The sequence below is a fragment of the Otolemur garnettii genome, unplaced genomic scaffold (assembly GCF_000181295.1).
Source record: "Otolemur garnettii isolate 467f Iridium unplaced genomic scaffold, OtoGar3 scaffold00197, whole genome shotgun sequence".
In the NCBI taxonomy this organism is placed as follows: domain Eukaryota; kingdom Metazoa; phylum Chordata; class Mammalia; order Primates; family Galagidae; genus Otolemur; species Otolemur garnettii.
Window position 1 is genome coordinate 563,687 of NW_003852592.1, and position 14,578 is coordinate 578,264.

At 45.5% G+C, this 14,578-nt stretch overlaps 1 protein-coding gene across 3 annotated transcripts in view; it reads left to right on the plus strand.

The window, feature by feature from the left end:
* KAT6A (lysine acetyltransferase 6A) overlaps positions 1-14,200 on the plus strand; it is a 98,992-nt gene extending 84,792 nt beyond the window's left edge. The window contains exons 13-17 of one of the 3 annotated variants that reach the window (XM_003801074.3): positions 361-592; positions 1,269-1,476; positions 2,710-3,312; positions 6,598-6,913; positions 8,903-12,986. In XM_003801074.3, the coding sequence (XP_003801122.1) occupies positions 361-592; positions 1,269-1,476; positions 2,710-3,312; positions 6,598-6,913; positions 8,903-11,556 (4,013 nt within the window). In that variant the 3' untranslated portion in view covers positions 11,557-12,986. Of the gene's footprint in view, positions 1-360; positions 593-1,268; positions 1,477-2,709; positions 3,313-6,597; positions 6,914-8,902 lie in introns of all 3 variants that reach the window. The other 2 variants (XM_023507664.1, XM_023507665.1) reach the window with 2 other exon arrangements.
* The last annotated feature ends 378 nt before the right edge of the window (positions 14,201-14,578 follow it).

The following is a 14,578-nucleotide window of genomic DNA, read 5'->3' on the forward strand; positions in this document are numbered from 1 at the left end:
ATCTAGTGGCCCAGATAGAGCACGCCAGGGTGGCTTTCCAGTGCGCACCAGGGCTGCCCTGGCCTCAGTAGTGCACCCTGTTAGGAGGATTCTGGTTGTTTTAACAGTTTGAGTATTTCAACAGGGTAATTTATGTTAACAATAGATAAAATAATGCTTCTCTAGTCTTCAGTAAATACAAATTATATAATCTTTCATCAAATTTGTTTTAAAGTAGTGTTGCCATTTTATTGTCCTTTTTTTTTTGAAGGAATTCACCTATACACTTATACTCGGATTGGTGGTAGAAGAGGGGATTGTTATTTTGGTGAATCAAACATATTTAGGGTCTCTAATGTTGTGATTTGGGGGTTTCTTTAGGTTATTTGTTATCAAAGCGTGAAGGCCAAGCAGGGTCTCCAGAGAAACCACTGTCCGATCTAGGTCGTCTCTCCTACATGGCTTATTGGAAAAGTGTAATATTGGAGTGCCTTTATCACCAAAATGACAAGCAGATCAGCATTAAGAAGTTGAGCAAGCTGACCGGGATCTGCCCTCAGGACATCACGTCCACGCTGCGCCACCTGCGCATGCTGGACTTCCGCAGTGACCAGTGAGTCCCCCCATAGACTTCTGAAGGAAAACCGAGTGGAAGGTTCTGTCAGGCACAGATGATTGGCAAGAGGGCGTTAACTGCTGTACGCCACGTCACTTGGGGATGATTAGACATCATTTTCCTTTCGCTGATACTTGATTTGATTCACTGTGTATAATTTTTTCACCGTTTTCCTGCCCTTTCTCCCAGCTTCTGGACCTAAGCTCCTGAATCATCCATCTTCTAGTGTTGGGAGGCTCTTTCCTAAGACTACCTATAAGAAGTAACAACTTTAAAAACAATGTCATTAAGTAAAATATGGCCGTGGTTAATTTCCTATAAATGGCACAAAGTGAAATGCAGTTTGAAAGGAAGAGCAGTTCACTTGTGTAAAGTGGTCAGAACAAGCTCACAAAGAAAGGGGCCATTTGAGCTAAGCAGAGAATAGGACGAGAGTGCAGCAGCACTTCAGCGGGGAGGGAACGGGACAGCAGTGTGGAGAGAGCCGTGTGTGGTGGAGGGAAGTGTCCGGCGGCCAGCTGGTGTCCGTGCTCGCTCACGTGGCAGCGTGGGTCCCTGTGCCCTCTCCCCACGCAAAGACAGCTGCGCTAGGCTTTTCCAGGGTTACACTTCCTTAGTCCTTCACGTATATCCTGTGCAGTGTTGGTTGCTATAAACTTTTCTCTGGTTCTAGATTTGTGATTATCCGCCGGGAAAAACTTATCCAGGATCACATGGCAAAGCTTCAGCTGAACTTGCGACCTGTAGATGTAGACCCAGAGTGTTTGCGCTGGACTCCCGTCATCGTGTCCAACTCTGTGGTCTCAGAGGAGGAGGAAGAAGAGGGTGAGGAAGGAGAAAATGAAGAGCCACAGTGCCGGGAGAGAGCGTCGGAGACCAGTGTGAGGGTTTGAATCATCTCTAGTTTTGATTCAGAAGATAGAGTTTTGGTTTTCATGAGTGTTCGTGATATTTATTATGATATCTTACCAACAAAGTAAATTCACATTAGAATCTTAGTTTTAAAGTGCATTAATGTACATAGTTACCATTCAATTAAAAAATATATATTAAAAAAAATAAACTCTCAAAAAAAAAAGAATCTTAGTTTTATTTCAGTGGTAGAAATTTCAGGAAGACAAAGTCTGGTTTGCTTGTGTATTTTTAAGCCTTGGAGGATTAGGAGACCATGGAATTTCTTACAGTGGGCTACTTAATGATTAAATGTTTCTTACCACAGTGACAGTAAGCAGCTCAATTTTAAGCTGAATAATAATTGAGAAATCTGAATATCTAAATCTGACACTTGTTAAAAATGAAGATGCATTTTCCTTAAAATAGATTATTATGGAATTAAACATTTATGTTTTCTAATAGCACTAAAAAATTCCATGGACCCACAGATGTCTTTAGCCGTTAAAGAGCTGATGACAGCTGTGCTACGTGGCATAGTTTTTAATATTTTTCTTCATGTGATACCTTTTTCTTGGTAAGCAGTGCTTTGTCCTTTAAACATCCGTTTTATTCTTTGATAAACATAAAAAAGCATTGTCTTCAGTGCGATTTTCAAACTGAAATGAAATATTCAGAATAAAGTGGTTATAAATTACATGAATTTTCTTTCATATTTCTCAAATACCTCCTTCCTCTTGCTCATGCCCCAAGATCTGTCTTCTCTGTTTATGAGTTTTTATTTCTGAGAAATGTCATAGACAATTTCATTTAACATTCAAAAGAGGATTAGTGTCACTTTCCTCACTGAAGATAGTATTGTATCGTGGGTCAGAGCTTCAGCTCTGGAGCCAGAGTGCCGGGGTTGTGTCCCTGCACGCTGCTTCCTTTGCCGTGGTCTGGCCTGGTGCCGGTCGCTGTGTGTGTGTCAGTCACCTCATCTGTGAAGGAAGGATACGGTGATGTACTTCATAGGGTTGCTGGGAGAATTCAGTGAATACAAATGAAGCACTTACAGCAGGGCCTAAACTTAGGAACTGTTCATTTTAGCTATTAAATAGTAGTTCTTTTTCTTTGTAAAGCTCAAGTTTTTTTCTTATTTTAGTATTTAAAAGGTAAAAATAGGTAGATACAACCAAACAACAGTGAAAAATTATCAGCATTGTTTTATTTTCTCACTTCAGGTGGGGAAGTCCATTTCTCAGGAGGACAAAGAACAAGATTCTTCTTCTTCAGTAGAAAGTGAAAAGAAACCAGACCTTACGGCTCCAGTCACTTCTACACGTTTGAACAAACAGATGCTCCCCCGTGATAGTCTTCCCGCAAACAGCCAGCCGCCTCGGAGGGGTCGCTGGGGGAGGAAGAACCGAAAAAACCAGGAACGTTTTAGTGATAAAGATTGTAAGCTGCTCTTGGAAGAGACATCAGCTCCTCAGGAACACTACGGAGAATGTGAGGAAAAGTTGGAAACCTCCCAGGAACAGGGCGCTGAAAGTGAGGAGCAGTCAGGAGCTTCTCAGGAGCAGCCCAGCCAGGACGGGCAGCCAGACCTTCCAAAAAGGAGACTAAGTGAGGGCAGTGAGCCCTGGCACGGGCAGCTCAGGAGGGGCCCCGACACTCTGAAGTGCAGGCTGCCGGAAGGAGATGACAGGCTGCCTCGGCGCTACAGTGACGGCGACAGGGCTCTGCTGAGGGGCTTCAGTGAGAGCAGCGAGGACGAGGAGGAGCCAGAAAGCCCTCGGTCAAGTTCACCACCAATCCTCACAAAACCCACCCTGAAGCGAAAGGTAACATACTCGTGTTTGTCTTCCTCTGGGCGCAGCTTCTTGTGCACATTTATTCTCCCTGCAGTTCTGAAAGGGTCCAGTCAGACATGCCTAGCGGGTCGTTTGATAGACGTTAAGCCTCAGTACGTGGCAGCTTCTGATCTTTCCAGTGAACATTTGAAATGTGTGTGTGAATTCTTTGATTCATGGGAGTGAGCTTAGAAATCATAAGGGCTGACAAACTTATTCAGCTTAATGTTCAAATCATGACTTTTAGGGACTTTAACAATATGTTAAAAGTATGTATAGATTTAGAGTGTTTATATCCGAGAAAAAGATGAGATGGCCAGTGGCCAGTGGTGCCTACTCTTCCCGAGTGTCATGTGCATGGCTGGATGGACAGTGGCCAGCAGTGCCTCCTGTTCCCGAGTGTCGTGTGTGTGGCTGGACAGACAGTGGCAAGCAGTGCCTCCTCTTCCCAAGTGTCGTGTGTGTGGCTGGACAGACAGTGGCCAGTGGTGCCTCCTCTTCCCGAGTGTCATGTGCGTGGCTGGATGGACAGTGGCCAGTGGTGCCTCCTCTTCCCGAGTGTCATGTGCATGGCTGGATGGACAGTGGCCAGCAGTGCCTCCTGTTCCCGAATGTCGTGTGTGTGGCTGGACAGACAGTGGCCAGGGTGCCTCCTGTTCTCGAGTGTTGTGTGCGTGGCTGGACAGCTAGTGGCCATGGTGCCTTCTCTTCCCAGTGTCGTGTGTGTAGCTGGACAGATAGTGGCCAGCGGTGCCTCCTGTCCAGGCACACACAGTGCAGTCACTCATCCCATCTTGGGTGGTGCTGCTTCCCTCCCTCCCTCCTCTTCCACTTCCTTCCAGTGGTGTGACTTGATCTTACTGTAGAAATATTTTCTAGACTATGTTTCATCATCTTTTAGGATTTGAATGATAGCCAATTAATTAATAATGACATAGATTATAATAATGAATTCTGTTAAATTATGTACAGAAATACACCAGGCTGGGAGTGGACTTTGACCAGAGGCAGCCAGACTCAGCTGCCCAGATGAGCTCCACCTGTGGTAGCAGGTGACAACTTAAGCCTTTTGGAAGAGTTTACAGAATTGTGCAAAGGAAGTAGAGCTCCCGTGTACCCCACACCCCTCTTAACCTCTGGCATGGGGGTGGCACGTGTGAGTGATTAGCAAGCTGGCATGGACCCGTAGTGACTGGACTGGACACTTGATTCAGGTGTCCACAGTGTTCTGTCCCCAGTTCTGTCCAGTCACCTCACCCCCTGGGGTAGCCGTGTGTCTCCAGGCTCTTCCTGGTTGTGACAGCTTCTCAGACTGTCCTTGTTTTTGGTGATGGCCTTCACAGTTCTCAGAATGGTCAGGTATTGTGTGGCATATCCCTCATGGTACTGGAACGAGGTAGTGTGTTTCTGAGAGAGGACCATCGCAGTGGGGCGTCGTTCTCATTACATCATGTCAAGGGTATCAGCCCGTATCTCTCTGTGTATTGATGTGTATCAAATGCAAGGTACTTTCTGACCTTTCCCTGTTGGAGGTAACCTTGAGCACCTGGTTGGGTAGTGTTTGTCGGGCTTCTCCACCGTCAAGTTACTCCCTTTCCGCCTTTTCCCTACTGTGCTGGAAGGAGCCACTATGCACACCCCACAGGTGGGGGAGAGTCTGCACTCTCCCTGCTCAGCAGAGTGTCTTGGGCACATTGTTTGGAATTCTGCTTGGGTGGTTTGCACTTTCTCCCTGTTTATTTATTTATCCAAGCATTTATTTGTGTCAGTATGGACCCAGATATTTACTTAATACTTAAATGAATAATCTAACACTACTTTTAAAAATGTGGTGCTTAGGCTGGACGTGGTGGCTCACTCCTATAATCCTAACACTTTGGGAGGCCAAGGCAGGAGGATCACTTGAGGAGAGGGGTTCAAGGTCCTATCTCTCTCTCTCTCTCTCTCTATATATATATATAAGCTGGAAATGGTGGTGCACACCTGTAGTCCCAGCTACTTGGGAAGCTGAGGCAGGAGGATTAGTTGAATCCAGGAGTTCGAGGTTGCCGTGAGTTATGATGATGCCCAGGCGACAGGGAGATGGATTGTTCAAGCTTTGGCCATTAGGAGCTTTTTCCATTGTGCTCCTGTGCCCCACTGTGCCCCACTGTGGGTGCTTGTTTTGTTGTGAGCAGCCCTACCAGCTGCTCTAGGTTTATCTTGAATATTTTACCCCCAGTCCTAGAATCAGCTGCTTCTCCAAGGCTTTTTTTAATCTAATTTGAGAATTGTATTGGAACTAGTAAGCTAGAAGTGGAGAAAGTTTTAACATCGACTAACTGTACTGTTCATCCCGTGATCATGGAAAATAAATGTAAATAAATATAAAACCCATCCTCAGGTGTATGGTGCCTGGTTATAAAGTAAAGAAAAATATTCTGTTTTCTCGTGTGAAAAAAAAAAGAACACTGTAACAGGCAGTGAGACTATGTGCAGAGTACTTCAGTTTTTGAAGAAATTCACTTGCCTGGGACCCGGGACTGTGTTGCAGCCACTTCCACAAGTGGACAGGTGACCTGAGGAAGTCTGACAGCCTCTCGGGCCCTGCAGGATGAGGGGGTTGGATTTGGTCGTCTCTAGAATGTTGTCTTTCTCATTTTATGGTATTGGTTGTATAATTTAAGATGTTAGGTCAACCCAGTGCAGAATTGTGCCAGATAAGCCAAATCCCAGTATCAGATTTATTTGATGTGTGAAATGCTTCACTGGCACCAAGTCAATACATTTCAGCTCCGTCTCTGTTTGTGCCCCTGTAACTCTGGGGAACGGCGCGTGAAAACGGCACACAGCGTTCCTGGGAGCTCTGCTGACCTGGGGAGGGTGTTGCGCCACGAGCAAGACTACACGTTCTTACTCCTTTTTACTCTTAGCCCCTGGCTCATTTCATTATTGAGATGAGCAGCGTCCTTGGGTGTTAAAGCTGAACTATTAATAAGAGAATTATAACATCTGCTATTGGGACATGCCTGCCTGTTTTGTTTTTTTAAGTAAAGTTAGATGCAGTATCTAACATCTTTGTATCTATAATACTTGATGTGCAGTTTGTCTCCGTAATGCTCCGTGTACAATACCTTACTGTAGTATTGTGAAGTAACGTTCCACATGTCTTTGGCAAACAACACCCTCACTTTACATGTGCTAATTCTATTAGTTTTTAAAACTGTTTTCATGTTATTAATAGAAGAGATAATGTTCATTACTGTAAATAAACCACTTGCTTTCTCTATTAAATAGAAACCAATCCTTCACCGAAGAAGGCGAGTCCGAAAGCGCAAGCACCACAACAGCAGCGTAGTTACAGAGACCATCTCCGAGACCACGGAGGTGTTAGACGAGCCTTTCGAAGACTCAGACTCTGAGAGGCCAATGCCAAGATTAGAACCCACGTTCGAGATTGACGAAGAAGAGGAGGAGGAGGAGGATGAAAGCGAACTCTTCCCTAGAGGATACTTCCATCGTTTGTCCTCACAGGATGTTCTCAGGTGTCGCTCCTCTTCTAAGAGGAAGTCTAAAGAGGAAGACGATGATGAAGAATCAGATGATGCTGATGGTACGTTGTCCAGAACTCACTCACTGTGGGTGTATAGAAGTAATAGTGATACGCTCTGTAGCAGAAAGGCTAAAAAACGAATACAACCCAATAAGTAAGGAAAGGAAGGCTTGGCAATCTCTGAAAAGTCGTATGATGTGTACCCATTCTCATTTCTTTGTATGTTTCCTCTTTAACTCAGGAGAAAATAGCCTTTGCAGAAAATATCTGTTTTATTTGACTCTGTAGAACATATGTTTCTGTTAGGAAACTGTTCTTTTTTGCCTAAGTTTCCCCCAGCCCTTATCTGAATCTCTGGACTTAGCATCAGGAAGCCGTCACACCCTGCACACCCTGTCACCCCGGCCGGCTGCTCCTCACTGTATGAGGAGTGCTCAGTGGAGGTGCTCAGTGGACACATGGCAGAGGCAGGTCTTCAGCAAGAGCAGATGTGTGTAAACTGGAACCTGCTTCATGTCAGGTGAAGGACCCTTCCAGAATCAGATCTGATAGGTCTCACTCAGTAGTAGTAGATTTTTAATAAATAGTAACAATGGCTTTGTTGTCATTTCCTCTTAGACTCAGGGCCCATCTAGATGAGCCAAGTGGAAAAGCTCGTCTTTCCTTTTCAGCCTGAAGTTTCTGCTGGTCTCTCCCATGCTGTGCTTGTAGTGTGTTTGCCTTGCGTGGCTCAGAGGGAGCCTTTTCACTTTGCTGTGTAAATTTGAAGAAGTTTAGTTGTCCACCCTCGGTACATAAACCTTTAGCCTTTGTGATTAACTAGTTGAGCTTTTTATAGTACTATTTACAATAAATTCACTCGATTTCAAGTCTAGTAGCTCATTTGCGTTTTCTACATTCTCATACTTGTATAGAATAAATACTTTCAGTACAGCCGTAAGATGACTAAGTTCTTTGTTGTTGTATAATTCTCCAAAGTTCTACTCATGTTTTGAGATACATAACTAAGAACAAAAATTTATTTTGTGAATTTGGCACTTCACATCCCATCTTGGATCATTGTACACTAAAATTGTGTCCCCTTGCTGGCCGCATGTTGACGTGGACGCAGCCATCGCCCTTGCTGACTGTCAGGTTACTCCTAATACCTTTTTAGCTCTCCCTTGGTGTTCTTGCCCTTTAAATATTAAGAAGGATTGTAAGTGTACTTAATGCCACCAAACTGTACACTTAAAAACAGTTAAAATTGTAAGTTTTATGTTGTGTATATTTTGCTACAATTAAAAAATAATGGGGACAAAATAATTCTAATATCAGATTTCTAATAAACATCATTGGTGCTTTAACTTCTCTTGTTTGTCTAGGACTAAACGCCTTGCAGTTGTCCCCACACAGATGCAGCCTTGGTGGACAGCTGCTCACATAGGATGGCTCATTCATGGCCTGGAGCAGCAGGCTTGTGACATTACCTGAAGTAATGATCTTGAGGAAACTAAGAAAATCAGAGCAAGCGCGTACATCACAGACAGGGAGCAAGTCACAAATAATAGTTTGTGACTTTCCATAGAGCAACTTGATAAAAGCACGACTTACTGTTTTATTATCTTTATGAAGCTTATCTCCGTTCTGTAGATGATGAAACTGAAACTTAGGGTAGTTTCAAAACCATGCAGCTGGTAGTGATAAACTGAATAAACTGAACTCGTTTAGCCAGAGCAGCGGTTCTCAACCTGTGGGTCGAGACCCCTTTGTTCCATTTGTAACAACGCGACAATTAGGAAGGTTGAGAACCACCGAGCTAGAGCCTGGTAACATCATGTTCACCAAGAAGCTTTCCTTTTTTTCCTGCCAGTTCACTGTGTGACTTTAGAAGATATCAAGATATTAAGTTTGTCCTTTAGGTTCTTAACTTTATAGTGAAGATAACTAGAGTTAATAAAAGCGATGATTAATAAAAGCATTTCTGTTGCACATGCTGTCTCAGAAAAAGGCACTAGGAAACATAAGATCTTATAACCTATTTTTATTATTTTTATCCTTCCTGTACAGACACTCCTATCCTAAAGCCAGTATCTCTCTTGAGAAAATGTGATGTGAAGAATTCTCCACTTGAGCCAGATACATCCACACCTATGAAAAAGAAAAAGGGGTGGCCCAAAGGCAAGAGCCGTAAACCAATCCACTGGAAGAAGAGACCTGGTCGGAAACCAGGATTTAAGTTGAACCGGAAAATCATGTCCATTTCTACTCAAGAATGCATCGTTGAGCCCATTGTCCCCATTCCTAAATCTGGACGTAAACTCAAGATTCAAGAGAGTGAAGAAGCTGCTGGATCAAAAGAAGACTTGCCCTTATCCGAAGAAAGGAAGGAAGAGGAGATGCCCGTGGGAGCCGAGGAGGTTGAAGAGGGAGACGAAGAGGATACAGCCAGCAGTGAAGTCAGGGTGGCCTCTCCAGTGGACAGCAGCAATAGTCCTGAGACGGAAGCGAAAGAGCCCGAGGTGGAGGAGGAGGAAGAGAAGCCCTGCCTTGCAGGGGAGCAGAGGCAGACGGAAGAGGAGCAGCAGGAACTGGGAGAGCAGGAGCAGGAGGAGGAAGAGGAGGCCACTGCAGAGACCAACCAGAATGACGAGCAGGACGCAGACGACGAGGACGACGGCCATCCAGGACCAGCAGAGACGCGGGAGCTGGGGGGGCCGCCCGTCAGGGAGGATGTCAAGGAGGAGCCCGGGGGCCAGGAGTCTTTTTTAGATGCTAGTGCGCAGAACAGCAGGGAGAACGTAAAGGACAAAGACGAGACAGAGCCAGATTCTGAAGAGGAGCAGCCTTCGCACGAGACATCCGTGGTTTCCGAGCATCTGCCGGGGTCTGAGGATGATCATGAAGAGGAACCTCACACTAAAGAAGACTTAATTGAGTTGAAGGAGGAGGAGGAGATTCCTCATAGCGAACTAGATCTGGAAACCGTACAAGCAGTGCAGTCCTTGACTCAAGAAGAAAGCAGCGAGCACGAGGGCGCCTACCAGGACTGCGAGGAAACCCTGGCGGCGTGTCAGACCCTGCAGAGCTACACCCAGGCTGATGAAGACCCTCAGATGTCCATGGTTGAAGACTGTCATGCTTCAGAACATAACAGCCCCATCTCCTCTGTTCAGTCTCATCCCAGCCAGTCGGTCCGCTCGGTCAGCAGTCCCAACGTGCCTGCCCTTGAGAGTGGCTACACACAGATCAGCCCAGAACAAGGATCCCTGTCCGCACCCTCTATGCAGAACATGGAGACCAGCCCCATGATGGATGTGCCTTCCGTATCAGACCACTCTCAGCAGGTGGTAGACAGTGGCTTCAGTGACCTGGGCAGCATTGAGAGCACCACGGAAAACTACGAGAACCCTAGCAGCTATGACTCCACCATGGGCGGCAGCATCTGTGGCAACAACTCTTCCCAGAGCAGCTGCTCCTATGGCGGGCTGTCGTCCTCCAGCAGCCTCACCCAGAGCAGCTGTGTGGTCACCCAGCAGATGGCAAACATGGGCAGCAGCTGCAGCTTGATGCAGAACAGCGTCCAGCCCGCTGCCAACTGCAACATCAAGTCACCTCAGAGCTGCGTGGTGGAGAGGCCTCCCAGTAACCAGCAGCAGCCGCCGCCACCGCCGCCCCAGCAACAGCAGCAGCAGCAGCAGCCGCCACCACCACCAGCGCCACAGCCGCCGCCACCCCAACAGCAGCCCCAGCCCCCACAGCCCCAGCCCCCGCAGCCCCAGGCCCCACCCCCTCCCCAGCAGCAGCCACCCCTGTCACAGTGCAGTATGAATAACAGCTTCACTCCAGCTCCCATGATCATGGAGATACCAGAATCTGGAAGCACTGGGAACATAAGTATCTATGAGAGGATTCCAGGGGACTTTGGGGCCGGCAGCTACTCTCAGCCGTCAGCCACCTTCAGTCTAGCCAAGCTGCAGCAGCTGACCAACACCATCATGGACCCTCATGCCATGCCTTATAGCCATTCTCCTGCTGTGACTTCCTATGCAACCAGTGTTTCTCTGTCCAATACAGGACTGGCTCAGCTAGCTCCGTCTCATCCATTAGCTGGGACTCCTCAAGCACAAGCCACCATGACACCGCCCCCCAACTTGGCGTCCACCACCATGAACCTCACGTCTCCTCTCCTCCAGTGCAACATGTCCGCCACCAACATCGGCATCCCGCACACCCAGAGGCTGCAAGGGCAGATGCCCGTGAAGGGGCACATCTCCATCCGCTCCAAGTCGGCCCCGCTGCCCTCTGCGGCTGCTCACCAGCAACAGCTGTATGGCCGCAGCCCGTCGGCGGTTGCCATGCAGGCTGGCCCTCGGGCATTGGCCGTTCAGCGTGGCATGAACATGGGGGTTAATTTAATGCCAACCCCTGCCTATAATGTCAATTCCATGAATATGAACACCTTGAATGCCATGAACAGCTATCGAATGACACAGCCCATGATGAACAGCAGTTACCATAGTAACCCTGCCTACATGAACCAGACAGCACAGTATCCTATGCAGATGCAGATGGGCATGATGGGGAGCCAGGCCTATACCCAGCAGCCTATGCAGCCAAACCCCCACGGGAACGTGATGTACACGGGCCCCGCCCACCACAGCTACATGAACGCTGCCGGTGTGCCCAAGCAGCCGCTCAACGGCCCTTACATGCGGAGATGAGCAAGATAACTCACAGCAAAAACTTAAATATATATAAATAAAGGAACCTTTTATACTGACAAACCAGAGAAAAATGGACCTTTTTTCCAGTTAAAATATTGCTGTAGATTTAGAGGAATTTTTCTTTGGTTTATTTTATTTTTTAGAAAACCTGATCTTCTCGTTTTTTGGGTTCATTTTGTTCTGGGTTTTGGTTTTCTTCACAGTCTTGAACATTTTACAGTAGAGCTCATCTACAAAAGGATTTGGGGATGGGGAAACATGCACAAAATCTTTTCATAATTAAAAAGAGCCTTACTTTCTTTACACACCACATGGACAGAATTTGTGTAAAAGTGAATTACTTTATTTTAAAGTGTATGTTCCCCCTCACTGTCTGCAGCTCCCAATGTTGTCATTTCTAAATGTTATATATACATCTCAAGGGTAACCAGACCCTTTCCTCCAAACCCAACCTTTCATTTCCTACTTCATTCCAGCAGGAGGCACTTAGGGGAGACTCGGATGGGGACATGGAGAACAACCCAAGCTCCTTAAACTTATTATTATTGTTAATATTATTATTATTATTAATAAAGTGAGGCAGGAAAATGCTTCTCCTTTTAAAATCCCCTCCACTCCCTGTCCACACACACACCTCTTGAAACCTTTCCCCAAGAATGTTTCTTTATAAATGGACTTAATTGAAATCTTTGTTTTTCTTGAATCAAGTGTAATATAATTTGTTCTTTTTTTAATATTCCCACTTAGCACTCAGAGACACAAAAAATACTGTAAGTCTCAATTAACAGCAGAATCTCAAAGGAAAGCTCTTTGCTATCCTAATCCAGCCTTTGGAGGAACAGAGATGGTCTGTTAACAATCAAGAAGGGGAAATCAACCTCTTGGTTTTTTGCCACCGGGTGAACCAGCCATAACGCACATACGCCACCCAGCCTCCGTTTGTAGTATGTACTTTGAAATGCTGACTAAGGGTCTAGATTCCTGAGCCTTTGACTCTTACACAACTCCAGTAGCAGTCCCCAGATTGGCCTCTTAGGTTCTCTCGTGAAGTGTGGGTGGATGACTGTACATTTCAGTGATTTGAAAAACACCTGACACACCTTTGACACTGTTGATGTCAGAAGAGATGGCGCAGGATCTGTGTTAGAAGGGAGGTTACGGTGTGAATTTTATAGCTACTTAATGATACATACCTCTAGTTCTCTTTGTCTGTCGAGATACTGAGTTCATCCCCTGTGAATCAGAGCGCACAAGCCCCTCTCTGTGAGTGGCAGATGAGGAGAGGGACAAACTTGACACCAGCGTAGTGAGGGCAGATCTGCACGGTGGGGATTCAGCGGGTTTGTGTGCTGTCCCCAACTGCATTCTCTCTTCTCTTGTGCAGCCAGGTCGCCCGTTCCCTTCCTGTTACTTACTCCAGGGATAGGTAAAAAAATATATATATTTATATTCCATCATTAGAAGATGGAAACTATTATACCACTTGGTATGTGCAGTCAAATATCCAAAAGGGGGAAATACTGCTTCAAGAAATACCTGTAAGCATTGAATTCTCTCCTTCATTTGTACATTTTATATAAATTTTTAAAGTACCAATTAGGCATTAAATTTTTTCAAATGCACAGGTTTGTTGGGTTTTTTATACACTTTAATTGACTTTCTCAATTGAGTGTGTTAGAAAAAGGCAGATTCCACGTCTGACCGCTGTCCACTCTGAGCATGTGCAGGGTTGTGTCGGACCCAGTCTCTCCGTACAGACTCCCGCAGCTCCGCCATCTGCGTAGAGCCAGCACCCTGCTGCCCTCCCTGCGCCCCCGCAGTCTGCAGCTGCGACTTGGCTTCCCGGTGGGGTGGGATGGGGGGCGGGAGGGAGGTGTGCTGGGAGGAGGGTGGGTCAAGGCGGAAGGAGAAGCTGTTGGTATGAGGGCCGTGAATTCAGTTTCTGTTGGTTTGCGGTTGTGTTTGGTTTTGTTTGTTTCTTTTAAAAAAAAAAAAATTCAATCGGGCAGCTCCCTTTTCCACAAACCTCTTTGTGACTGTAGAACTATTGTAGAAAAAAATGTTCTTTTCTATATTATAAAAGAAATTATCCAACACAATAATATTGGTACCTGTCATTTTTTCACTTCTGTTTTAAAAAAATGTATTTTTAGCAAGATAACTTGGGTAATCTTCTAAAAAAAATTTAAAACCTCACTGTTAGTGACTTTGATGCCTTTTAAAATAAGAGCTTTTTCATTTCATTCCATCTTTAAAATTTTTTATCTTTGTTGTAGAATATTAAAAACTATTTTAAGAAAGATAAAAATTCTCTTTAAAGAGATCTCTAGAGTGTGTGAATAGAGCTCCAGATGCCTCTAAAAGCCGCATGTACAAATGAAGCTGAGTCTATTCCTGTCTGTTTATATTTGCTTTCCTGTTTTGTAACCTCTTTGTACTTGGTTCCTGGTGACTTGTAAGCTAAGGGGAAGGGGTGCCTAGATACCTTGTACTTCTCCGTGTCATGCGCTCCTGGGCCCGTGGGCCTCCCTTCCTCTACTTGTATGTAATATCTTTTTTCCCCCCTTTCTAGCAAGTACTTTCAAAAGAACTCTGTACATTTTAACATAAAAAAAAATAAATTATGTTGAGCCATTTTGGATGTCTGTCTTGCATGTGGAATTTTTCTCACAAATATTTCAAATTCTTCAGTTCTTACTCAGGCCTTTTCATATTCCTCTTTATTATTATAGCAGATACGAGTTCATGGCCTTTCCCATGAGAGGAGAACACAAGTTCAGAAGGAGTAGAGGGGCTCGGGGGCTCCCACGTGACGGGCACAATCTCGGGGTGCATGGTACACCTGAGTGAAGGACTCAACCACAGCTCAGACTTGACAGCCTAACCTAATCGTCTGTGCCCTCATGCTAATCCTCAAAATAAGGGTGCTGCAAATAAGATGATGGAAACTTGCCAATCACTTCTGATTTTAAATAGAGTGAACAAGCATACGAAAATGAAAACTGGTAGACATTGTAGA